Source organism: Aspergillus candidus, assembly GCF_002847045.1.
Source record: "Aspergillus candidus strain CBS 102.13 unplaced genomic scaffold BDW47scaffold_78, whole genome shotgun sequence".
In the NCBI taxonomy this organism is placed as follows: domain Eukaryota; kingdom Fungi; phylum Ascomycota; class Eurotiomycetes; order Eurotiales; family Aspergillaceae; genus Aspergillus; species Aspergillus candidus.
The window spans coordinates 38109-60953 of record NW_020194083.1 but is presented as its reverse complement, the minus strand read 5'-3'; the positions used below and the strand labels follow the sequence as shown (position 1 = coordinate 60953).

The 22845-nt window shown below is 51.2% G+C and overlaps 8 protein-coding genes across 8 annotated transcripts; 3 read left to right on the top strand and 5 right to left on the bottom strand.

Annotated features, from left to right (window-relative positions):
• Window positions 1-313: 313 nt before the first annotated feature.
• On the top strand, window positions 314-2637 carry BDW47DRAFT_113361 (putative arginine transporter). Its single transcript, XM_024814394.1, has 2 exons — window positions 314-1030; window positions 1089-2637. Exons 1-2 carry the CDS (start codon window positions 844-846, stop codon window positions 2564-2566), a joined length of 1665 nt encoding a protein of 554 aa, XP_024667813.1. The 5' UTR covers window positions 314-843; the 3' UTR covers window positions 2567-2637.
• Window positions 2638-4076: 1439 nt separating this feature from the next.
• Window positions 4077-6803, top strand: BDW47DRAFT_113360 (putative AMP-binding enzyme). The gene is made up of 5 exons (XM_024814393.1): window positions 4077-4250; window positions 4313-4503; window positions 4571-4826; window positions 4889-6470; window positions 6537-6803. Exons 2-5 carry the CDS (start codon window positions 4330-4332, stop codon window positions 6637-6639), a joined length of 2115 nt encoding a protein of 704 aa, XP_024667812.1. The 5' UTR covers window positions 4077-4250; window positions 4313-4329; the 3' UTR covers window positions 6640-6803.
• Window positions 6804-6933: 130 nt separating this feature from the next.
• BDW47DRAFT_113359 (uncharacterized protein) lies at window positions 6934-8077 on the top strand. The gene is made up of 3 exons (XM_024814392.1): window positions 6934-7506; window positions 7589-7681; window positions 7748-8077. Exons 1-3 carry the CDS (start codon window positions 6999-7001, stop codon window positions 7981-7983), a joined length of 837 nt encoding a protein of 278 aa, XP_024667811.1. The 5' UTR covers window positions 6934-6998; the 3' UTR covers window positions 7984-8077.
• Window positions 8078-8231: 154 nt separating this feature from the next.
• BDW47DRAFT_134773 (WW domain-containing protein) lies at window positions 8232-9457 on the bottom strand (the record flags this gene model as incomplete). The annotated part of the gene is made up of 2 exons (XM_024818165.1): window positions 8232-9174; window positions 9240-9457. Coding segments are annotated over 2 exons (1161 nt in total), but the record flags the coding sequence as incomplete, so codon positions are not given.
• Window positions 9458-9801: 344 nt separating this feature from the next.
• On the bottom strand, window positions 9802-14051 carry BDW47DRAFT_113357 (WD repeat protein). The gene is made up of 3 exons (XM_024814391.1): window positions 13684-14051; window positions 13317-13626; window positions 9802-13256 (listed from the first exon to the last, which is right to left on the bottom strand). The coding sequence occupies exons 2-3, from the start codon at window positions 13573-13575 to the stop codon at window positions 9958-9960; spliced, it is 3558 nt and encodes a 1185-aa protein (XP_024667809.1). The 5' UTR covers window positions 13576-13626; window positions 13684-14051; the 3' UTR covers window positions 9802-9957.
• A 501-nt stretch (window positions 14052-14552) lies between these two features.
• pmp47 (putative peroxisomal membrane protein Pmp47) lies at window positions 14553-16225 on the bottom strand. The gene is made up of 3 exons (XM_024814390.1): window positions 15711-16225; window positions 14932-15653; window positions 14553-14874 (listed from the first exon to the last, which is right to left on the bottom strand). The coding sequence occupies exons 1-3, from the start codon at window positions 15824-15826 to the stop codon at window positions 14759-14761; spliced, it is 954 nt and encodes a 317-aa protein (XP_024667808.1). The 5' UTR covers window positions 15827-16225; the 3' UTR covers window positions 14553-14758.
• Window positions 16226-17030: 805 nt separating this feature from the next.
• Window positions 17031-18863, bottom strand: BDW47DRAFT_113353 (Rab family GTPase YPT1). The gene is made up of 5 exons (XM_024814389.1): window positions 18654-18863; window positions 18317-18440; window positions 18198-18245; window positions 17911-18138; window positions 17031-17846 (listed from the first exon to the last, which is right to left on the bottom strand). Exons 1-5 carry the CDS (start codon window positions 18662-18664, stop codon window positions 17652-17654), a joined length of 606 nt encoding a protein of 201 aa, XP_024667807.1. The 5' UTR covers window positions 18665-18863; the 3' UTR covers window positions 17031-17651.
• Window positions 18864-19421: 558 nt separating this feature from the next.
• Window positions 19422-22742, bottom strand: BDW47DRAFT_120901 (M1 family metallopeptidase; the record flags this gene model as incomplete). Its single annotated transcript, XM_024815544.1, has 12 exons — window positions 19422-20016; window positions 20074-20286; window positions 20352-20794; window positions 20852-20922; window positions 20991-21201; window positions 21256-21281; window positions 21334-21450; window positions 21513-21630; window positions 21687-21908; window positions 21961-22385; window positions 22457-22626; window positions 22708-22742. The coding sequence occupies 12 exons, from the start codon at window positions 22740-22742 to the stop codon at window positions 19422-19424; spliced, it is 2646 nt and encodes an 881-aa protein (XP_024667806.1).
• Between the last annotated feature and the right edge of the window lie 103 nt (window positions 22743-22845).

Here is a 22845-nt window from a genome sequence, read left to right as displayed (position 1 = left end):
AGCTTTAGCACTGTCTGGTATACACCTATCTTTAGACACGATACCCTGTACGCAGTAATAGCCGAGGGCTTGCCGGAGTCCCGGCGTAGAAGGAAAACTCTGCTAGAGCCTAAAGTGCTTCTGCGACTGCTTGGGATTCGGGTGGCGCCGAAGAGCAGGCCTCAGGCTGCCGCACACCGATAGACCCACTTCGATTGATCTAAGGTAGTCAGTATCAGCTTGACGGGTGGAAGACTGGAAGTTTATGACTAGGGTGGCACTCCAGTTGAGTCAGAAAATAGTAATGAAAAGTAAAAAAGGACGGGGAAAAACCCTTCCACTTGTAACCGATGATACAGATTCGATCCTTACTATCGTGGTTATAGTTCCACGGCTGATCTCGTCTATCTTGCAGTGTTGCATTCGGTATGGTCGTGAGGAGACTTTTCCGTCTCCCCCTCAACTTGATCATTCTTTTTACCTAAGATCGTCTGCTTCGCTATACTTTTTCGTTATTATCTTTGGTGTTCTTATTCGTCATACCTGCTTCTTTATCTCGGTCTTTTCTTATCAATCGCCTCTCTCCTCGTTTCACTCTCGGGGAACTCCACTGGTGACACTGGAGAACGCAAAATAAAAGAGAAGAAAAAAGGAAAGGATCGGTCATAATCTTGCAGACTGTAAAGTGAAAGAACTCAAGTGGGGATATCGTTCGACTACGTTAAGTGGGGTCTCCCAGTCGGTCCGCCGGTTTTTCTACACTCTCTTTCGCACCTCCCGGTTCGCAAAACGCTGCCGACACCGTTTTTCAAACCCGCGTTCGAGTTCGATTCCCTCTGACGATCGGTCCTTGCATGGCCAGCGATGGCCTCCGACACAAAATCATTCGATGGGGCAAAGACGACCGCCGACGATGCTGTCCAGGTTGACCCCCCGTCCCAAGAGTTGAACGACATGGACTGCGAGAAGCATGGCGCCAACAGCGAGTCCAATCCGCTGCCGGATCTCAAGCGGAAGTTGAAGAGCAGGCATCTGCAGATGATCGCTATCGGTATGGCTCACTTTCTGCCTCCCTCACCTATCGACACTGACACTTGGACTTCCCCTAGGCGGTACTATCGGCACCGGTCTCTTCATCAGTAGTGGCACCGCGATTGCCAATGGCGGTCCCGTCGGCGCCCTGATCGCCTACCTCTTCGTCGGTTCCATCGTCTACTCCGTCATGACTTCGTTGGGCGAGATTGCCACCTACATCCCCATTCCTGGAGCATTCACCGCCTATGCGGCGCGCTTGATTGACCCCAGTCTCGGTTTTGCCATGGGTTGGATCTATTGGTTCTCCTGGGCCAGCACATTTGCCCTGGAGCTGACGGCAACGGGCCTCATTATCCAATTCTGGGACCAATCGATCAATATCGCTATCTTCATCGCCATCTTCTGGGTCGTGATCACCCTGCTCAACTTTCTTCCGGTCAACTTTTATGGTGAACTGGAGTTTTGGTTTGCTAGCATCAAGGTGATCACGGTGATCGGGTTCATGATCTTTGCGATTTGCGTCGATGCCGGTGTTGGAGACAAGGGGTATCTGGGGTTCCGTTACTGGGTGGACCCGGGGCCGTTTGTCCCGTATGACTCGGTCCAGTCCGATTCGACGGCTAAATTCGTTGGGTTCTGGGCCGTGTTGATCCAGGCTGGTTTCTCGTACCAGGGGACTGAACTCGTGGGTATCGCAGCGGCCGAGACCGAGAATCCCCGGGAGACCGTGCCCTCGGCCATCCGCAAGACCTTCTTTCGGATCCTGTTCTTCTTCGTGTTGACCATTTTCTTCATTGGTCTGATCGTGCCGTCCGACGACAGCCGCCTTCTCACGGATGGCAATGATGCCAACTCCTCGCCGTTCGTCATCGCCGCCCGGCTTGCCGGGGTCCGCATCCTGCCCCATATCATCAACGGCGTGTTGCTGACGGTGGTGCTCTCCGCGGCCAACTCCAACGTCTACAGCGGGAGCCGTGTGCTGATCGGTCTGGCCCAGGAGGGTCTGGCACCGCGGATCTTCAAGAAGACCAACAAGCACGGCGTGCCCTACTACAGCGTCGCGTTCACCGCTGCCTTCGGGCTCCTTGGATTCATGAATGTCTCCAACGCCGGCAGCACGGTGTTCAACTGGCTCCTTAACATCTCCGGCGTGGCCGGATTCATCACGTGGGGGTCGCTCAACGCCTGCCATCTCGCCTTCATGCGGGCTCTAAAGACACGTGACATCTCTCGCGATCTCCTCCCATACAAAGCCATCTGGCAGCCGTGGTACTCGTGGTACGGGCTGTTCTTCAACACCCTCATCATCATCACGCAGGGGTTCACAGCGTTCATCCCGACCTTCAACGTCACAGACTTCTTCATCGCGTACCTCAGCTTGATCCTGTTTGTGGTGCTCTACGTGGGGCACAAGGTCATCGCGCGGCCGTCGTTTGTCCGACCGGAAGACGCGGACATAGACACGGGGCGCACGATGCTGGAGAATGAGATGTGGGAGACGACGCCGCGGACCAAATGGTACAAGCGTGTGTACAGTGCAGTTCTGGGGTAGGCTTACCGAGCCATCCCGTATTTTGAGCGTGTTTTTCGATTCTTTCTGTCTTTTTTTTTTTTTTTTTCTTTCCCTAATGGTATATAGTGCGACTCTTATATGTACTATATTCTAGACTCCTTCGATCGATTAGCATTGGCATGGAGTTTTGGTGATTGATATTTGATAGTTTATGAACTACCTTGAATATATATTCTTTTTTTGGTGAAATCCGAGCATTTGCATTGGTCAGACCGTCTCTCCACAGTATTGTGGTGAGGCCCTTGATAGCTAGAGTCCTCCGTAAGTATGATCGCATAAAAGTGGGGGAAATTACGAAGCAGCCCGAAAGGGGGGCAATAAAAAAAAAAAAAAAAAGACCAATGAAAATCATTACATGCGACTGTTTCGCATGGAGCAGCACATGGAGCAGCATGCGGGAATAAGATAGGTAGAACTACTCCATACCTCAGGTCAAGCAGCAGTCTTCACATGAAATCTCCACGGGGGAAGAAGCAAAATGATCTACCCCGTATTGTGATCAAATTACTTCTGTCCGTCCAATTCCGGGGTTACCCAGTAACCTATCTAACTTTGGGGGGGTCATCTGGTTAGTTAGGACTGCATAGCCTGGTTGGTGCGTGGCCAAGGATTCCTACTAGGTACCTAGGTAGGTACGGGACTTCCTCAGTAGATGACCAGTTGATAGTAGCCAATGGTTAGTGGCCACTCATCGGGCCAATGACCCGAAACCAAGGGCTTTTCCCTTCTGACCAGTGACCCCAGAGTCGGCACCGAAATGAATGCATGTGAGACTTGTCCCGACGGGGTCTCCGATGGTTGATCCGTGCTGAGACTACTACCTTATAGGTAGGATTCTTCCGATTTATCATTCTTGGGTTGTTTGGTGATATCATTTCTTACTCGTTGTACCACGTGTCCTTGATCTGTCGGTGTGTGGACTGTATTGACGTCCCACGTATCATGATCATGGTTATAATAATATCAAGAACCGAAGTTGAAACAATAATGATAGCGGTTGAAAAAAGAAAGAAGATGTTGGCCTGTGATCGGATCACAAGGATCATAAGGAATAATGAACATATCCGAATCGGGTTTAGTGTCCGGAGGGAAGACACTTATGCTGTACTCTGGAGCATGCATAAGCCCGATCCTGAGGCCTCGGCATTCCGTTTGTATAGTGATCAATGTGATCGTTCTCAGTTACATCTACCAGATTGATCAATGTGAATAATTCATGACATCTAGAGTCTACCAGAGAGATAGAGAATAGGAAGGCCAAGTCCAAACAAATCAAATCAAAACAAAAATAGGTCAATAGATAACTGTTGGGATTGTTATGATTTCAAGATAGTAAACCATTACATGCCGAGGTACTTCCTCCTCGTGGAGGCAAAAAAACCCGTCACGATTTCTGGCTCGGCCACTCAGCGCGTTTCCCCTCTGGACACCCGGGGGGGGCTTGGATGGATCTTTCTCTATCCTCCTTTAAACCATTCCTCTCCTTTCTTTTCTCTCTTCTTTCTTGGTTCCTTTTAGCTAGTCTGGATTGCTTGGGTTTCTTTCTTGCTTTTCCCTTTTTTTAAAAGACCTACCTCCCCCCCACCCCCTCCTTCTCCAGAGCTGCCTCCCCGTCAATCTTTCATCTGGACTGGTCTAGAAGTCTTTCTTGACGGCTTGGCTTGTAGGTTCTATGATACCCCGTGTTTATCTCCTTGGTCGCTAACCTTCTTTTCTTTCACAAAGATTAGAATATAGACAGAATGTTTTTCTCTCAACCACCCGTTCACCTGGCGCGTGCCGAGGAATTGCGCCAGGAACCTCGCAAAGGCAAGCCTTACTCCGTCGCTATTCCTGGTACGGAGAAACCGGGCCGCAGCCCCATCTATCGCGCCTGGAATACCCAAAAGGGCCTCGTCAAGACCCTGGACCCGCAGGTATGCATCTCTCTTATTTCCGCTCTCGAACTCTCCCGGGTCGGTTCTAATCTCTTGTCACCCACAGGTCCTCACTGCCCACGATGTCTTCGAGTCGGCCGCCAACCGCCTCCCAAAGAACCACTGTTTGGGGTGGCGTCCGTACAACCCAGTCAAGAAGACCTATGGTCCCTATCAGTGGTTAGATTACCAAACGGTCCAGAAGCGTCGCGCTGCATTTGGCGCAGGGTTGGTGGAACTTCACAACAAGCATAACTGCGTTCGCGCTGGCCAGTACGGCATTGGACTGTGGTGCCAAAACCGCCCGGAGTGGCAGATCACCGGTATGCGTCTCGTGAGGGTCAATCACATTGGTGGGAATTACGCTAATGAGAACTTGATTCAGATCTGGCCTGTATGTCGCAGGGCCTCTACTCCGTCTCCATCTACGACGTTCTGGCCCCCGATGCGACCGAGTACATCATCAACCACGCCGAGTTGAGCTGCGTGGTCACTTCGCTCCCCCACGTTCCTACGCTATTGAAGCTGAAGCCCATGCTGCCCAACCTGAAGATGATCGTCTGTCTCGATCCGATCGACGCCGGCGAGCAGCCCGGTCAGTCCAAGCGTGCCCTCCTGGAGTCCGTCGCCGCCGGTCAGGATGTCTCCATCTACACCATCGACGAGGTGGAGCAGCTGGGCGCCGCCTCGAAGCGCCCTTACAACCCCCCGGCCCCGTCCGATATCGTCACCATTAACTACACCTCCGGTACCACTGGTCCCCCCAAGGGTGTGGTTCTGACCCATGAAAATTCCGTGGCGGCGACCACGGGTGGTCTGGTCGGCATCGAGCAGACCGCCGCCGACACCATGATATCCTACCTGCCATTGGCCCACATCTACGCTCGTCTGTCGGAGCACGCGGCGTTGTGGTCGGGCGCCCGCATCGGCTATTTCCACGGGAACATCCTGGAGCTGGTCGACGATCTCAAGCTGCTCAAGCCCACGGGTTTCATGTCCGTGCCCCGTCTGTACAGCCGGTTCGGCAACGTGATCCGCTCCTCGACCGTGGAGCAGCCCGGCTTCAAGGGTGCCCTGTCGCGACACGTCGTCGACGCCAAGTTGGCCAACCTCAAGAACCCGGACCCGTCCAAGGCCACCGTCAAGCACGCCTTGTACGACCGGGTGTGGGCCAAGAAGGTCGCCGCGGCGCTGGGACTGGAGCGCGCCCGCCTGATGGTTTCCGGGTCGGCGCCTCTCGATCCGACGCTGCACAACTTCCTCCGTGTCGCCACCGGATCCGACGTCGTGCAGGGCTACGGCCTGACCGAGACGTACGCCATGGCGTGCGTGCAGTCGCCCCGCGATCTGACGAGCGGCAATTGCGGCCGCCTCTCCCCCTGCACGGAGGCGTGCCTGCTGTCCCTGCCCGACATGAACTACTCCGTCGATGACAAGCCCTACCCGCGCGGCGAGCTGCTCCTGCGCGGCCACAACGTCTTCAAGGAGTACTTCAAGAACCCCGAGGAGACCAGCAAGGCCATGACCGAGGACGGATGGTTCTGCACCGGCGACGTCTGCACGATCGACGAGAAGGGCCGCATCGTCATCATCGACCGACGGAAGAACGTCCTGAAGCTCGCCCAGGGCGAGTACATCTCCCCCGAGCGCCTGGAGGGTGTGTACATGTCCGAGATCGGGTACTTCGCCCAGGCCTACATCCACGGCGACAGTGTCGAGACGTTCTTGGTGGGCATCTTCGGCGTGCTGCCCGAGGCCTTTGCGCCATTCGCCAGCAAGGCCCTGGGCCGCACCATCTCCGAGGCCGACGTCCAGTCGGTCCTGAACGACGATAAGGTCCGCAAGGCCGTGATCAAGGATCTCGAGCGGGTGGCCAAGAAGCACAAGTTGGCGGGATACGAGCGCGTCAAGAACTGCTCCTTGATGATTGATCCGTTCACTGTGGATAACAACCTGCTGACTCCTACGTACGTTCCTCCCCCGCTTACTATCATTTTTTATGCTCGGAATTTGTCTAACTGATTTGTCTACAGCCTGAAACTGAAGCGTCCTCCTACCGTCAAGGCCTACCGCGAACTCCTGGACCAATTATACGCCGAGGCCAACGCGCAGATCTCGCCCAAGGCGAAGCTGTAGACTTTTTTTGTTCCATTTTTGATGAGGAAAGGCGAAAGCCTTCACTGTATATATTGTTGTGGTTTCGGACATACATATCGGGACCTGTTCAGCAGGATAACTGGATATATCCTAAATTATAGATGTATTTAAGACACTGTATGATATTTGGTTAGTATAGACTGTCACTTGTGGTTAAAGTGTAGAAAGTAAGGCGATATAGGTATGGTGACCTCGGCCGATGATGGATTTGGGCTGGGCTGGCTTGGCATCGACCATCGCAACTCCACCGCAGCTCTTCCGTAGACATCATCCTTTGAACACGCTCCTCACCACCTCGTTTTTTGCCTATCTCAGGTCCAAGGACTACTCAAAACAACATGGCTCTCCCCAGCCCATTCCGCTACCTCCTCCTCTTCATCCTCGCAACAGCCACCCTAGCCTCATCCCTCCTAACACTCACCATCCCCTCCTCAAACGCCCTCCCAAACCCGCACACCCTCCCACCCGGAACCCACGCAACACTCACCTCCCTCCCCTCCTCCTCCTACAATCCCACAGAAGGAGCCCACGACCAGGGACACAAATCAACTGCCCCCCTTACCCGCTCCGCAACCTTCACCTTCCCCGCCCTCCCCAAATCCTCCTCCCCAACATCCTACCTCCTCGACATCCGCTCCGCAGAGTACATCTTCGCCCCCTACAGAGTCGACCTCGCTGCGGATGGATCCGTCCTCGGTATCTGGGAGACCTTTCGCGGAAATCCCTGGGATAACCGTGGTGCGGAAAAATTCCTCGCTGATGTTTCTGCGCCGGCGTCTGGGAGGGATGTCACCGTTGACGTGAAGGTGCTTGCTAGGAGGGGGCTTTATGAGGAACGTTCCACGTGTGAGTCTTTCCCCTTGTAGAGATTGGTGACTTTTAGAAAAGGGGAGTTATGGCTGACTGTGGACACTTTTGTCTGGTGTAGTCTCGCCCTTGGCTCTGTTTAAGAATCCGATGATTTTGCTGGCTTTGGTCGCTTTGGGGTTTACGTTTGGGATGCCCATGTTGATGGATAATAGTATGTTCTTACGTTCTCTCATATCGGGTGCGTTGTATCATGGACGCCTTGCTAACTCGTGACCAGTGGACCCCGAAATGCGCGCCGAATTCGAGAAGCAGTCTCGCGCCTCCCCTGTCTCCGGCGCTGCGAGAGGCGCCATCGGTGGTGGTGGTGCCGCCCCCGGCAACTTTGATCTCGCTGGGTGGATGGCTGGTACCGGTAACAGGCCGGCGGCGGCTGCCCCTGGGACGGAGGCGGAATCTTCTCAGGGTGGAGCTGCTACTGGGAGGGAAAACGGAGGTGCTACGCGGAGACGATGATCAACTTGAGGCGATGGAATGGTATATGTGTATGGTGTGTTTTACATGATATTGTGAACTTGTGGATCCAGACGGACGATCAACTTATTTGTACTATTGAAGGAAATCAATCTTCCAAAAACGCCGCCTCCTAAGCCCATTATCCAGAATACACAAGAAACAGAAGAAGAAACAGAAGAAGGACAAAAAGAAAAGAAGAGAAGAGAAGAGAAAAGAAACAAACTATCCTACATCAGAGGCTCTGCAACCTAGAACCCCCCAAAATCCCCTCCTCCCCCAAAGTCTCCCCCACCCCCATAATCCCCCCCACCATCATAATCCCCCCCTCCTCCCCCATAATCCCCATCATGATCATGATGATCATCAAACGCATTCGCCAACAGCGCCCCCCCAAGCAATCCACCCCCAACCCCCAAAGCAGCCGCCCCCCCAGTCCCCATCCCCCCACCGTGCCTTCTCTGCTGCTGCACCTGATACGGCGAGTAGTATCCCCCTCCACCACCCTGCATCGGATACGCAGAGTATCCATACCCAGGCTGAGGCGAGGCCATCCCGCCATAATACCCCCCACCACCTTGCTGGTAGGGATAATGCTGCTGTTGCTGCTGCGGCATAGCCGGCGGAGGCCGCGAGTAGCCCGCACTGCTACTACTACTACCACCAGCAGCAGCAGAACCGCCGGAGACCTTCCCCATAATCTTATTCAGCAGCCCCCTACCGCCCCGCGACTTCTGCCCAGAAGACGAACTCTGCGGCCGAGGAGGTAGTGGCGCCTGCTGATACCCTCCTCCTCCTGCTGCTGCCGCGGAGGGTGAACCACCGCCGTAGTAATCGTCCGACGCGCCCTTCTTCTGCGCGGATGGCGTACCGCGGGCGCGCGCGTCCTCCTCCGCCTGCAACTGCGCTGCTAGTCTGGCGTCGCTGTCGAGGATGTTACTGCTGCTGCTTCGGCCGGTGGTGGGGCTGTCGGCGCGGTGGATGTCGCTGTAGGGGTTGTTGGTGTCGTCGCTGTAGGGGTTGTTCGAGTTGAAGGGCTTCTTTTCGTTCGTCCCTAATGGCGAAGATCCTGAGCCTGCGGCGTCGTAGGATGGGGGCGCGTCGCTCGGGGCACTGTGGAGGTGGTGTTTTTCTGAGGGTGTCGTGGGGGGTTGTTCCCATTGGGATTTGCCCGTTTGGAGGTTTATGAAGAACCTTGTTTTTTTTGTTAGTTTTATGGCTTCCATATAAGCAAGAGAAGGGGATTGAAAGAGGCTCACCATCGCTGATACCTATCGTCATACTGAGCCTTCCATCCATCGGGGACAGGCGGGGGCGGAGGGCCCGGCGGCGGGGCAAATGGCATCGACATTAGGTTGGATCGATATAGATAATGATATATGAATAGCAAAAAAAAAGGCGACGGTAATGATAATGATACTTTACTGTCCTGGAGTAGTAGTAAGGCTCTTGTTTGCTTGTGTAAAAGTTGGAAGATAACCGTAGTATATATCCACCGGGGTATGATATCACGAGATCGACGGATTGAGACATTGCGGGATCTTTGCCTAGATTCTATCCGGCGCTCCAGTGGCGGTGGCGGGACTGTCTTGCTCAGCCACAACTGCTGATGATATACTTGCGTACAACCATGTCACTGGTTACGCCGTAATACTCGCGCAGTGCTAGGTACGCTCTGGACCTGGGGCAAGTGTGAGCTACCGCTGCAATGACCCTGGACAGCTCTATGCTGATAATTGTCAACTTCACTCAGAAGTTCTACAAAAACCACAAACGGTGATCAAAGTCAATGTGAATCAAGAAGTTCCAGCCTCAGGGTGACTGGTCTCTCCATTAACAACATGCCTCGTACACATATATACAAGAGGATCAACTACAGACCCAGGCTCAGTAGCGTGGTAATTAGGTCACAAACAAGGGGTATCATTAAAAAGCAGAACAGATGAAAGCTATCCCAAACGGACAGGAAGAAGCGCATCATGGTATATTCGCGTCAACAGTAGAGTTCTCGGGCCACCAGTAGTCATCCTCCAATTTCTCTTCCAACTCCTCAAGGGCCCCACTGACCTTGGTGAGAGGTCTTTCACTCGAATGTAGAGGATTCGTGCGGAAAGACGATATTGTTGTTTCTTCAGTGTCGCTAGTAAGATCAATGATATCGGGGATATTTGTCGTGGGTCGCTTGGCCGAAAGCTTAATAGGTTTGACGTCTTCATCTTCATCACTGCAGAGGTTGATGAATTGGTCTTGAGGAAGATCTTGAGGATGGTCTTGACAGCCGACTGCCGAACTCTCATGTTTTCGTTTGCCTTCGTTTTGTCGTTGATTGCGGATTCGAGAGAGTTGGACGCGAGCAGCATGATCCCGGCGGGCCTGCTCATTCAGCCCCGAGCGACGCTCCAGCGGGGGCCCTTCAAGCTGCAGCACTTGATACTCTTTCTTCAGACTGACTCTCGACATCTGGTCTGGAGGTGTTCTTTCTGGCCGAGCCCAGGCTGCGAAGGGGCCTTTGTAGTGTGGACCTTTGCCGACGCCATAAGTTGGGTGCCGTACGAGTTCACCCGAGGCTAGGAGGTCTTTCGCAAGGGAGATACCCGACTCGGTGTCGGGTTCGTCCTGAGAGGAAGATGCCTCGGACGCACCCCTATACTCCATGGTAATCTCATCCGCGGAGAAACGGCCCGGGGATAGTATGTGAAGGGCACCAGCGGAATCTCCAATGAGGAGATTGGATTTGTCTTCCGAGAAGGCACCGCACATCACTCCCCCCTGCAAACTGACCTCGTCTCTGATCAGAGTATCTTCGGGGGATCTAAGGATATTCCAACGTTTCACCACGCCATCAGACGCGCCTGTATACAAGGTATCCATATCATCCCCCCAGACGGTCATCCTGACCCCCACGTCTGCCTCTTCCCTTGGGAGAGTCTCGTCGATTGGGTTTAGAGGGGTACCGTGTTGGAGCTTGTGAAGCAGCTGATTTTCCTTGCGGATATCCCAGGCGTAGATTGCCCCGTCCGTGCAGCTCGCCGTCAGATAGTTGGGATTGAGCGGGCAGAAAGTCACATCGTTGACGTCCAACGCGGGACACTCGAACTCGTGCGTCCGTTTCTTAGATAACAGTGGTTCGTAAAGACGAACAACAGACCTTGTGTCCCTGGAGGCCATCCCCGCCCTTCCATTCCCTACGGAGCTTGCAGTTGCAAAGTAGGGGAGCGTTGGATGCCATTTAATATCGAAGATATTCTGTGAGCAGTGGGAGAATTGTGTAGGCGTTGCGGATGCCTCGCCGACACGCCAGGATGCGAGAAGCCCATTTTGCGACACACCGTCTTCTTTTTCAGACATACCGGCAAGCAGAAAGTCCTTCGTCGCATTAAGCGTTCCCCATACCAATGAGGTCGAGATCATTTCAGGGCATTTCTTCGAGGACGCCTCAAGAGGCGTATACCTTGACGAGTCGATCTGCCATAACCCAATGCGATGGGTACCGGTTGCGAGAAGGTTTCCTCGAAAACTCGACCGAGCCATCACTTCCACCTTGGAATCGTGTTCAAAGGTATTCAAACACCTTGGCCTGTGTCGAGGAAAGTCCCACATTTTGACAGTCTTGTCATAGCTTGAAGTGAAGAGTGCGTCTTCGAACCACTGCATACCAGTAACCGTCATGAAAAGCGGCGTATCATTTAGTATCCTGCTATTTGTGCGCGGACGAGAGATCCAGTGATCAGGCAGCTCCTCGAGGCGATTGCTAACCAAGTCACCCACAAGCAAATTATTCCGTCGATTATAGTCCATGTTGTGTTCGTCGCATAAAGCCGTAGCACCTGCCGCGAACCGGGTTCCATCAGGAGACCAGGCTAGAACATTCACGTCGTTCGAGGCCCCCTTCCACGTCCTGTGGGTGCTTAAGCGCGATTTGATCTGTGGGCGAAGCTTGCCTTCCACGCGGTGGCCCAACTCGCGGCCCTGCAACACTCGATTGAGCGTGGCCGAGCTCCGAGACGCGCGAGTAGACTGCAACCTTTGACTCGGTTCGGCGTCGGTGACTATGATCTTACTGGGGACGGATGGAAGTCTGCCTCGTTTGGCGTCCTTGAGGAATAGATCGATGTCGGACCCCTTGCGTCGGCTCAAGATGGATACTTGCGGAAAGTAACTTGGTAATAGGATAATTGTTTCGGTGAAATCCAAGAGAGAAGCATTTGGATTTTTCAATCCCAGAATCTTGGCTAGATATCGCTGCGCACGAGCATGCCGGTGGTGTTGCGTGGTTGGAGTTACTGCATTCAGAAGCCACAATGTGTAATCGCTCGCCTGGGCCCTTGTGAGCAACGAAATGAGCTTGTTTATTTGGTTAATCCTTTGGCTAAACCCTGTCGGGATGCCGGATGTTTTCACAAGATGTATTACTTGATCAGCAGGTGCCATCTCATGGCTCACTGGTTGGCGGCAGCCAAAAAACTGTAACAAATTCAAGATTGCTTTCATTTCCTGCTCATGGAAATCGACATGAGACACCTCACAAGCCGATGTACCACCAGTCTGAAACCTCTTGGTATAATCAGCCGGATTACGTTGTGGAGAATAGCGTGCATGTTTCAAATCTTCCATATCGGCCGGTCCTTTCAGGTACCATTTGGCGACTTGTAGTTTAGACGAATGATATATCAATTCATATTGCATGCCGGTCGAGTTGCCGATTGGGTCTTCCCCACGTGGCTGGGATGGGGAGCGAGACGGACTGGTTCTGCCACGTTCATGCGACGTGTCAAGCGCGTGATCTGTGGGCAGTGCCTCATTCATAATAGAGACTCCTTCGTCGGATTCGTAGAAAAAGTTCGGACACTGGTAATAATTCACCGGCTCGTTTCTCGGGCGTGTAGATCGCCGAACTGGGGAACCCCGAGCCGGTGATCTGAGCCTCGAAGGTCCATGAGGTTTGTCCACATGCAACGGTCGTGCATCCTTTGATCCTGCACGCTTACGGCCGGCAACAAGAGTTTCCGGTGCTCCTGTGCTCCGGAAGGTCCGTTTTGATTCAGTTGGGGTTCGCGAGTGCTTCTGTCGGGGTTGGGGTGACCTGGTATGGTTCCTGGACGAAGGTTTGCTATCGTCCTGTCGGGCCGCTATCCTAGGAACGTGCATTTCCGTTGCTCCTGTGCTCCGAAAGGTCCGCCGCGTTGGCTCAGTTGGTGGTCGGGGCTGTTTCGGACGAGGCTGGGGCGATTTTGTATGGTTCCTGGGTGGAGGATTGCTATCATCGTGTTGGGCTGCTAATAATTTTTGCGTTAGTGATACACATTATTGTGATATTTTGTCCAGGCATCGCCTACCGATGAAGTTGGAGTTGCCGCGAGTCTGTCCAGTACCGTTCGGGGTTCCATTATTGTCCAGGGCGCCAGGGGTCAGCGGAGACTTCTGTGGTTTGTGCGAAGACGAATGCCTCGTAAATTGTGATAATAACACCTCATATTCTTCAGTCAATATGGACTCTTCGGAAGAGCTGAGCTCGGAGTAGAGTGGCGCCTGTCGGCTGATAAAGGCCTCAGGCCGAGAGCTTCGGCCCCTGGCGCCCGTAAATTTTTGGAACATGCTATGTGGTTTGTGGATGACGAGCGACGGGCGTCTTGATCTTGTGGCAAGCTGAGACAGTCAGAAGAAGCCATGGTGGAAAAAGTATGAGCGTCAATTGATACTTACATTTGCAGGCGCTACATTCAACTATGGAAAGTTGGATCGTGCCCAGTGGAGTTTATCTGGGGAGCTTCGTAGATAGCCCGACTCTCCACGCTTGCGTCATGAATCAAAAACTCATCCAGTTCACTAGGTACGGTCGAAACATAGTAGTGCTGTGGTAGGAATTTCCATGACCACAAAGATTGTTGGATGGAGTTGCGATTCCAGGTTCAGGTTAGTAACCACTGGCTTTGGGAAAGTGAGCTGCAAGAGAGAGTGAGAGAGAGAGATAGGCTGTTTGCTTGTGCATCAAATTCAATATTGGTCAGTTGGTGTTTTGAGATCAATACACATCCTTGCAAAAGCAAATGGCCTGGCCGTTTGGCAACGCGGAAACGCGAAGATAAGCCCGACGTGTCTGCCACACGCTCTAAACGGGGCAGGTAATTGACTGAGGATTCTTGGGTGTCCCAAAGCAGCAGGCGGTCGGATAACTTGTCCTTCAAGAAGGTGACCATCATTGAAGGAACAATGAACATGTACAAACATCTATTACTATAATATCAACAAAATTGTATAAATGAACTGTAGAACCTTTGACATCTCAGACACTCGTACTATGTCCACAATACATAAAGCTCTGTACATGATAATACACAATGGCTCAATCCATTGGTAGATCATCCAAAACCTCAGTTTTTACTTCTTGAGCAGCTCGTCTATATACTATAGAAGAGTGAGACATACAGAGCTCTCTCGTGCAGCCTACTTTTTCGGCTCTCCGTGTTCTTGCAGCAACTTGCAACCTCTTCGTAGTCCCGAGAGCCATCAAAACTCATTAATAATTTAACCTTTTCATCGGTTCTCACATATATAAAGTACCAAGGAGTTCTTGATGTTATAGAGTTATATATATGTATAATTGTTCACAGCCTATAGTGGAAACTAAAGTCTTTGATGCACACTCAGGCCAATTTGGTATATGACAAGAACATAAAAGCCTGGAAAAGACACATTGATGATACACGGCCAACAAAGGAGATCTGTAAGATTTCCCTTCGACACTTTTTTCACAGCCAGCCTTCTCACATTGCTATCCTTACCGGGAAACCTTACCTCTCTTACGCAAAGAGATCATCATGTCATATAAGACATCCTTGAAAGCGAACAAGAATGCTGCCGTGATAGCACTCTGAGTGACCTTGGGTCCGATACCTATGCTTTGTAAGCTTCTGTCTTGCCGGTAGGTAATGGAAGTCATGCAATCAATACCTTTGTACAATCCCACATAACCCTCTTCCTTAATGATCCTCTTCAGGCTGCCGTTCAGGCTCTCCTTGGGGCCATCCCTGCTGGCAACGTGCGCTCGGCTCTTGATGGTGATATAAGGGTATGTGATCGAGGTGGCAAGGATTTTGCCCAGGGCGCCAAGGTAAAAGGCATCCTTCGGGGTCATGCGTCTCCGGCGCTCCACCATGTTCTTAAGTTGTTCGAAAATGGTATATTGGAGGATGGGGTTGATCACCAGCACAAGAGCTGGCAGAACACCGGCGAACAGGGCCTTGGGGCCCTCTTTCTGCAGGAGTTCCATAAGGGTGCTGATCGTCGAGGTCCGTTGCTTCTTCTCGGCCGTCTGTCCCTCGGGTTCGGCCTTGCGAGCCGTCATTCTGGTGTTGACGACCCAGATGGGGTTGGTAAGCAGGACCGTTGCGCTGCCCGCGATAGCCCCCGCGATCATAGACTCGACTGTCGTGAGTTTCTTCGAGGCGCGGCCAGCCTTGTCGGCGGCCCTTTCGAATGCTGAGCGCGTCCATTCATACCAGTAGTAGTACACGAAGTTGGTGACACTGATGCCAAAAAGCGCGGACTCGAGACCGGAATAAAGTCCCCCGAAGCCCTCCCGCTGGACGATGCGACGGATGGCATCCACGGTAGTTGACTGCGCACGCTTGGATTCAACCTGGGCTCTGGTTGAGAGGGTAATTAAAGGATAACTATAGATTGAGGAATGTCAAACACTATACATAATATTGATTATGGGGCCAACCTACGTCAGGACCATCGAAAGAATGCCACCGCCTGCGCCGGCCAAAGCATGAGCAATATTGTCGCCTTGCTGAACAGCCGCCACCACCTTCGCTTGTCCTTCGCTTCTTGGTTGAGACATATTGGGGATGCTGATTGAGAGGGGGAAGATGTAAGAAGACGTTGTAATATCGAGTGGATTTGCCAACTAGAACGAGATAGGATGATCTTCAAGGGTCAAATCAGTAACCGCATAGACCGGACAATCAACAGAGAGCGACTTCTGTATATCAAATACAAATAAACGGCAATGAGTGGAAGGTGGGGAATGTATGGGAGACAAAGGGGAAATAAGGTTGTGAAAAGGGGGGAAATAATGACCCTAAATGAAGCAGGCCGGGGATGTTTTGGTTGTTGGGGCGCGAGAATGATTCGGCTCTGGCTGGGGAATGATGATTTTCATGACGTTTGCCGAATGATGTGCCTCGGTTGATGCATGCTTCCTCCTCCCCCCCTCCGCTGTCCGAGAATTGGGGTCTGGTTCGGTCATATATCATCGAACATTGTACACCATGGAATGGAGATGTCACTTTGAACGGAATCATCATATTGTATTCAATACAAGCTTGCTAAATATAAGAGGTTATAGAGGGGATGTTTTATGACATTACCAACAGGGCGGCCAGGTACCATTAACAAATACTCGATGATTTATTATCAATAATAACATTAACGACAGCAATAACAATAACTACACCGCAAACCTCCTACCCCAATAATTTCATCTGGGTATGCATTGATTGTCCTTTCCCTCATGAATTTTTACGTCGGTCTTGGCCTCGACAGATCACCTCGACCATTGAGCAATAAACTACTCCGTAGTTCTACTCCGTATATAGAGAGAGATAAGTCTACGATGGACACTGGGGTAAATGACCGATCTCTGCATAATATTATCCAGCTGTGTTGTTACAGTATAAATATCACGCTGGGTGGACTCGATCAGTATGTCTCTACTTAGCATGTGACGCCCAACTGACCAGTCCCGTGCAATAACTCGTGGCTTCCCTATCATATGATCGACCGGTCGTTTCATTCTGGTAATTTAAAGTAATCTCAATCTGTGACCACTCCAAGTCAGTAGCGTACCACGTCTCGATCTTGACAATCAAGACAATAATCTCAACAATTAGGGAAGAGATCCTCGATTCCGAGGCTAGCCAGGGTCAAAGCACTCGCGCATACGCAACTTTCAACGTTCTCACGGATACTCTTTTTCTCGCATCTATTCGAGTGCCAATCGGCCTTATGGAAGAAGCATGCGGTCACCTGTCCTGGGCCAACATGTGACGCTGTAATCGTTTTTATTTATTTATTTTTATTTATTTTTTCCAGATCTCAATCCAATTGATCACTTGTCGCTGACATTCTAACTGTAATCACAAAATAGAAGGAACGGGCTTTCCACAGTAAAATGGGAGTTGAACCCGGGCTGTCGAAAGTCACCACATATTCATGGTCTTCTCATTAATTGATCCCGACAAGGGTACGAAACGAATCCAACTACTTATAAAGAGAGATTAAGGCGAGATCTGAAATGAAAATGCTGCAGGGAAGCCACAAATAAAACGGAGAGATAAGGGAAACAGAACAACAAAGAAGATAGAGAGCATAAACACCTGCAGAATAAGCATATAGAGGACAGAAACACAGGCCGTCTAAAACATGGCGAAGAAATCGACCACGTGGTTCGATAGGAACAAAGAGAAAGGGAAGTGGAAGAGAAGAAGTCTGCCGGGCGGAAGGGGAGGGGAGGGCAAAAAGAGGAACAAGGGGAGGGGATATCCGTGATACAGCCTGTGCTATGGTGCAGTCAAACTAGACCGTCCGATTCCGGGAAGCAGTGAATAGATTCTGTGATTCTATTGCAGTCAAATGGGCGCAGAGCACGATACTTCATGGTTCGTTTAGCAGCATCCGCCTGCAGACCCGGACTGAACACCTTGACCCTGTCCGACTTGCACAGTCGGCTTGTTGTTGACGGTAGCAGTGCCCATGCGTTCCTTGATCTGTCTTGCCATCGTCAAGAAGGCCTGCTCCACGTTCGAGGCATTCTTGGCAGACGTCTCCAAGAAGGGAATTCCAAGGCTATCAGCGAATTCCTAAAACGACCAGTATGTTAGACTCTGTAGCAATATCAGAGGGGCTAGTCTGAGAGTAAGCTACCTTTGCCACTGTGTATTCCACGACCTTCTTGTCCTCCATATCGCTCTTGTTGCCAACAAGCAGCTTGTTGACGCCCTCGGTGGCATAGCGATCGATCTCCTGCAGCCACTGCTTCACGTTGTTGAACGAATCCATGTCGGTAACATCATAAACAACACAGATACCGTGAGCACCACGGTAGTAGGACGAAGTGATGGTGCGGAAGCGCTCCTGGCCTGCAGTATCCCACTGGAAGAAGTGTCAGCGGGTTTCGCCATGAATACAGACTGTTAGGAGGGTTGCCTTACAATTTGGAGCTTCACGGTCTTTCCATCCAGTTCGATAGTTCGGATTTTCTACCACTCGACGGTTAGTTTGATGAGAGTCCAGGGAGGCCGGTCGGATGTGAACGGGCGATAGGACATACAAAGTCGACACCGATGGTGGAGATATAGCTTTCTGTGTAGGTGTCATCGGCGAATCGAAGCAGCAAACAGGACTTTCCGACGCCGGAGTCTCCAATAAGGAGAAGCTTGAATAGATAGTCGTATCTGATATGACATAATGATTAGGATGACAGGAGACAGAAACGTAGGTCGCTGATTTCAGCAAAGGGGTAAAGTTGCAAATCGAAGAAAAGTGGTAAGTACTCTAGTTATTAATGACATGGTCAGCAATGTCAACCTCAAGAAGTGCTCATGTAAAGACAGAAGCTACACGAGGGATGGGTGTATTTGGCTGTGGAAGGCCAGAGGACTTACCACTCGGGGTTCATGATGGATGGCGGGAGGATGTATTCACTGGGTTAGGCGGAGGCTCTTCTGAAGCAAGGTGAGAGAGTCGAAAGTAGTGGGTGGATGATAAAGACAAGAACGGCGGTAGAAGAAGCGATGTAGTGATTGCCTAAAGGTGTAGACTTGGATGGACTTGGGCGGCGTCTTGAACTGGCAGTTGTTGAGTGCAGGAGAGCAGGCGAGCCCAGCGTGCAAGTTTCCTCGAAGAGGCTAAGACCGGCCTAACTAATTTAAGTGCTTGTCTGTGACCGTTTCACGTTCCCCCCTTCCATGACCCATCCAGTTTAGTACTCGAATCAGGGCCGACCTTCACCCTGGACTACGTTCTGCCCGGTGATCATTGAATTGAACTGAATACTACTACGGAGTAGGTATCTACATATTATATCCTTCTCCATGAAGAATCCATGTTCATTTCTGGATTATCTTACTGTGTTGATCCGCCCTGTACCTATCCATACATCTACCCCTTCTGTATCATTACAGTTACATAAGCGGTATCACGTGTTGATAACCCAATCCATTGAATCCAGCTGGTACTGAACAAGAGGTAATACAGGTAACCATGCATCTGTCAAGTCGAGCAGGGCAAGGTTCCGACGTGCAAATCCTTGGTAGATGACGGTGGGTTCCAATCTACATTGAAGACCTATCGGTATGTCTAACCCTGGTCTTTCTCCCAATCTTAGCCAACCACTCTCAACCAACACATCATGCATGCACTTTGGCGCTCTACCATCAGGCATAGCCATGGGCCGCAAGCCACTCGAGGACAAGTTTCTCATCCCGTTCCTTGTAGCGTGCGTTAGTCCTGATGCTGTCAGAGACGATCACTAATGCACGATCGTATGCACTTGTGTCCTTGTTCTGGAAAAACGAAGCGATATCGTCGGCAATACTGTGGTCGGCGAACTTGGAGAGACCCATGCGGACAAATCTCTCAAACACAACATTGTTTGCGGATAGGCGGGTCTCGACAGCACTCCAGTTATCTTTGATGTATTCCCACAGTAGACCTCGCACCTTGGAGTTCGCGGCCAAAGAAGCAGCACCGTTGTGGACATCCTGGACAGCCACCTTGTCGGAGAACACGAAATTCAAGTAATCGTTGACAAGCTCCGGCTTTTTGGTACGCCCAAGAGCTGCCAGACAGATTTCCTTTCCATCGATTGAGGTTGTCTTGGAATACTCTTCCTTCACGGCATTATACTCCTCGTGTCCGCCTTCCGAGATTGCGATGCCAAAGATTGCCGATCGAAGGTTCGCATGTAGGGCACTCTTATCCTTGCCGGTAGCCCAAAGGTCGAAACGCCGTTTAGCCTCTGCGACAATCCTATATTGTAACATTAATTTTGGTATTTGTGCATCGTTCTCATGGAATGTGACCTACCCTTCGTGGCCAGCTACACCGGCCATTCCGATAAGAAGCTTACGGAGCTGTACGGTAAGATAATCTTCATTCGCTTGAAATTCCCATCCAAGCTTATCAGCGGCAGGTGATGCTAAATCGCGGGTAAACTTTTTCAGCCCGGCAGTCACTGTTTCATTTTGAGAGAAAACAGAGCGTAGGTTCGAAGCGGACGATGAAATTTGAGACCAGACCCTGAATGTCTATTAGCACTGCTCTTAAACTGAACGCGTATTCAAGACAATTTGCTCCCGACTCACAGGTAATCTCGCTCTGTCTTGAACCCTTCCAGAAGGACTAAGAGAGCAGCAGAGGTGCCTTCTCCGGAAACAGCCAGCGCAGCTGCGTCGCCAATCAGACCAATCTTGTCTTCAGTGCTCAACAGATCCAGAGACTTTCCGAGCTTGGCCAATCGATCAGCAGGATAGTTGGTTCTGTAGAACCCGGAAAGGTCTTTGTTGATCTTGTAGAACGAATCCTGACCAACGCCCTGGACAGTGTCAATCTTTGTGGTGAGGGCACGAGATTCGACAGTATCCAGTGTTTGGCCGGATTTGACTCCCAGAGGAATCCACCACGTTGTCTCGTCCTCTTCAGGTTTCGCATCTCCTGTTGAAAGGAATCGATTTTGGCGAACGCTGATTTGACCGGGCTCCTCGGCCACAGTGACGACAGGGAAACCTATCTTTCGAATCCACGGATCCTGAAATGCCAGTCAGTTAGTTATCTTGGGCGAATATAGGGAGATCTTGGAGCTCACCATGAAGCTAGTGACATCTTGATTCGAAGCTTTGCTCAAGGCGGCCCAAAGGTCGCTAGTTGTGGCATTACCTGTGAATTGCACCTCGTAAGTCCCTATTGAACGCCAGATGGCTCCATTCGCTTCAAAGAAAGCTCACCATATGCATTAGTTTTGAGATATTCAGCCACTCCCCGAAGGAAAGTCTCCTGACCAAGATGGTTACTCAACATCCGAATCACGGAACTTCCTTTGAGGTAGCTAATATGGTCGAAGATCTGATCAACCTCAAGAGCGTTCTTTACTGGAACTTCGATCGGATGGGATGCGCGCAACGAATCGAGGTAGAACGCTTGTTGAACACCTTCAGCCTAGAAACAGTTAACCTTTTGATTGACATCGCAATTACCTCTAGAATTCCGTACGACAAACTGAGACCATATGTTCCATTCTGTACTAAACTGTTAGATCTTAATTGATATTCAGGGACGATAGAGGCTTACCAGGGTAAAAGTGGTCGACGGCCAACCAGCCAACCCAAGTTGCGAACCCTTCATTTAGCCACAATTCATTCCACCAGTCCATCGTCACGAGATTACCGAACCATTGATGGGCGAGCTCTAGAAACTTTGGTTAGACAATATGTGGTTCATCGGGCAGCTGATGAAGGAGGCGGACTAACCATGCGCCACTACATAGGCAATGCGATTCTTGTACCGAGTATCGGATTTGCCCTCCTCGAAGAGGACAGCGGTTGTTCTGTATGTCACAAGTCCCCAGTTCTCCATCGCACCCATGGCCTATTGTATCAAATATGTCAGACACTAAAATAGAATGTTCGGGATATGGGGCTTACAAATTCATGGACAGCAAGGAGGTCGGCCTTCGGCAAAGGATATTCGATCTCAAAGACCTCGGAGAAATAATCAACAGTGCGATGAGCACATTCGAGAGCAAAACGAGCTTGCTCTTTGAGGCCCTTTGTGGTATAAACGCGGACAGGGATACTCTTGCCCTGGTACTTGCGTTCGGTCATAGCCTCAACGTATTCGAAGTCGCCAACAGCCCACGCAAGAAGCTTGGCCTTTGTTAGACATTTTAGAAGACTAAATGGGGAATCAATGGCTTACATAGGTGCTCATCACGGGAGTTCTTTCAAAGGTCACGAATTTGAGCTCTTGGCTACTGCCGTCTCTTTCCGACTTGACGGGCATGTTGCTCAGGGCTGTCAGCCCTTTGGGCACTTCGATCTCGAAGTCGAAGGTCGCCTTGAGATTCGGCTCGTCAAAGCATGGGAAGGCACGGCGTGCGTCGCAGGACTCGAATTGTGTGCTCAGCATGTACTCAAAATCATCCTCTTTCGGGGTGTCCGCAGTCGATTCGACCGCCGACTTGTACTTTGACCGATAGAACCCAGCCATAGCGTTATTCATCGTTCCCGTGAATGCAATATTTAGCTCCACATCTGATGGAGCAATTTCATCTGGGAACTTCATGGTCACGCGTTCGGAAGTTTTGTCGTAGGTTATCTCAGAAGCCCTGGTAAGCACCGCGCCTGATACGAACCATCAGTATATCCACCAATTTCAAGGGTTCATATATCCAAGTAGAGCAATCCATGCTGACCATCTTTTCCGGCGACCTCCGCGTGCTGAATTTCAATCTCCTTCGAGTTCAACACGATGTCCTTGGTGGGTCGGGCGACTTTGGAGGCTATTTTCAAATTGCCCTTGTAGCCCCAGGAGCTGCCAAGCTGCAAGTCGTAAAGCGATACATGGTAATGGATCGGTTTAACCCTAGAGCGCTGTCAGAGATTCCACCGTCACTTGTCCCTTTCATTTCATTCCCATCTGCAGTGGGGAGAGGTTTTCACTCACGCGTCCGGGAGAGTTTCTCTGTCGTTGGTAGCCATTGCGCGTATTTCAGCGGAGCAATATCTCGTAAAGGTGAGAGGGTTTGTGACCGCAGTCAAAGGTTGGCGGAAGGTCTGAGGGCGCGAGAAGAGACGAGAACGA

Excerpts from the sequence above, each read along its gene's own strand:
- BDW47DRAFT_113357 (XM_024814391.1), bottom strand. The coding sequence starts at position 13,575 with ATGTTCCAAAAATTTACGGGCGCCAGGGGCCGAAGCTCTCGGCCTGAG. Across the intron at positions 13,257-13,316 it reads CGGCAACTCCAACTTCATCG|CAGCCCAACACGATGATAGC; the intron begins GTAGGCGATGCC and ends AAAAATTATTAG.
- pmp47 (XM_024814390.1), bottom strand. The coding sequence starts at position 15,826 with ATGTCTCAACCAAGAAGCGAAGGACAAGCGAAGGTGGTGGCGGCTGTT. Across the intron at positions 15,654-15,710 it reads ATTCTTTCGATGGTCCTGAC|TTATCCTTTAATTACCCTCT; the intron begins GTAGGTTGGCCC and ends CTCAATCTATAG. Across the intron at positions 14,875-14,931 it reads TTATGTGGGATTGTACAAAG|GTATCGGACCCAAGGTCACT; the intron begins GTATTGATTGCA and ends TACAAAGCATAG.
- BDW47DRAFT_113359 (XM_024814392.1), top strand. The coding sequence starts at position 6,999 with ATGGCTCTCCCCAGCCCATTCCGCTACCTCCTCCTCTTCATCCTCGCA. Across the intron at positions 7,507-7,588 it reads TTATGAGGAACGTTCCACGT|TCTCGCCCTTGGCTCTGTTT; the intron begins GTGAGTCTTTCC and ends TGTCTGGTGTAG. Across the intron at positions 7,682-7,747 it reads GCCCATGTTGATGGATAATA|TGGACCCCGAAATGCGCGCC; the intron begins GTATGTTCTTAC and ends ACTCGTGACCAG.
- BDW47DRAFT_113361 (XM_024814394.1), top strand. The coding sequence starts at position 844 with ATGGCCTCCGACACAAAATCATTCGATGGGGCAAAGACGACCGCCGAC. Across the intron at positions 1,031-1,088 it reads TCTGCAGATGATCGCTATCG|GCGGTACTATCGGCACCGGT; the intron begins GTATGGCTCACT and ends GACTTCCCCTAG.
- BDW47DRAFT_113360 (XM_024814393.1), top strand. The coding sequence starts at position 4,330 with ATGTTTTTCTCTCAACCACCCGTTCACCTGGCGCGTGCCGAGGAATTG. Across the intron at positions 4,504-4,570 it reads TCAAGACCCTGGACCCGCAG|GTCCTCACTGCCCACGATGT; the intron begins GTATGCATCTCT and ends TGTCACCCACAG. Across the intron at positions 6,471-6,536 it reads AACAACCTGCTGACTCCTAC|CCTGAAACTGAAGCGTCCTC; the intron begins GTACGTTCCTCC and ends ATTTGTCTACAG.
- BDW47DRAFT_113353 (XM_024814389.1), bottom strand. Across the intron at positions 18,246-18,316 it reads CCACCATCGGTGTCGACTTT|AAAATCCGAACTATCGAACT; the intron begins GTATGTCCTATC and ends GTCGAGTGGTAG. Across the intron at positions 18,139-18,197 it reads AGACCGTGAAGCTCCAAATT|TGGGATACTGCAGGCCAGGA; the intron begins GTAAGGCAACCC and ends CACTTCTTCCAG.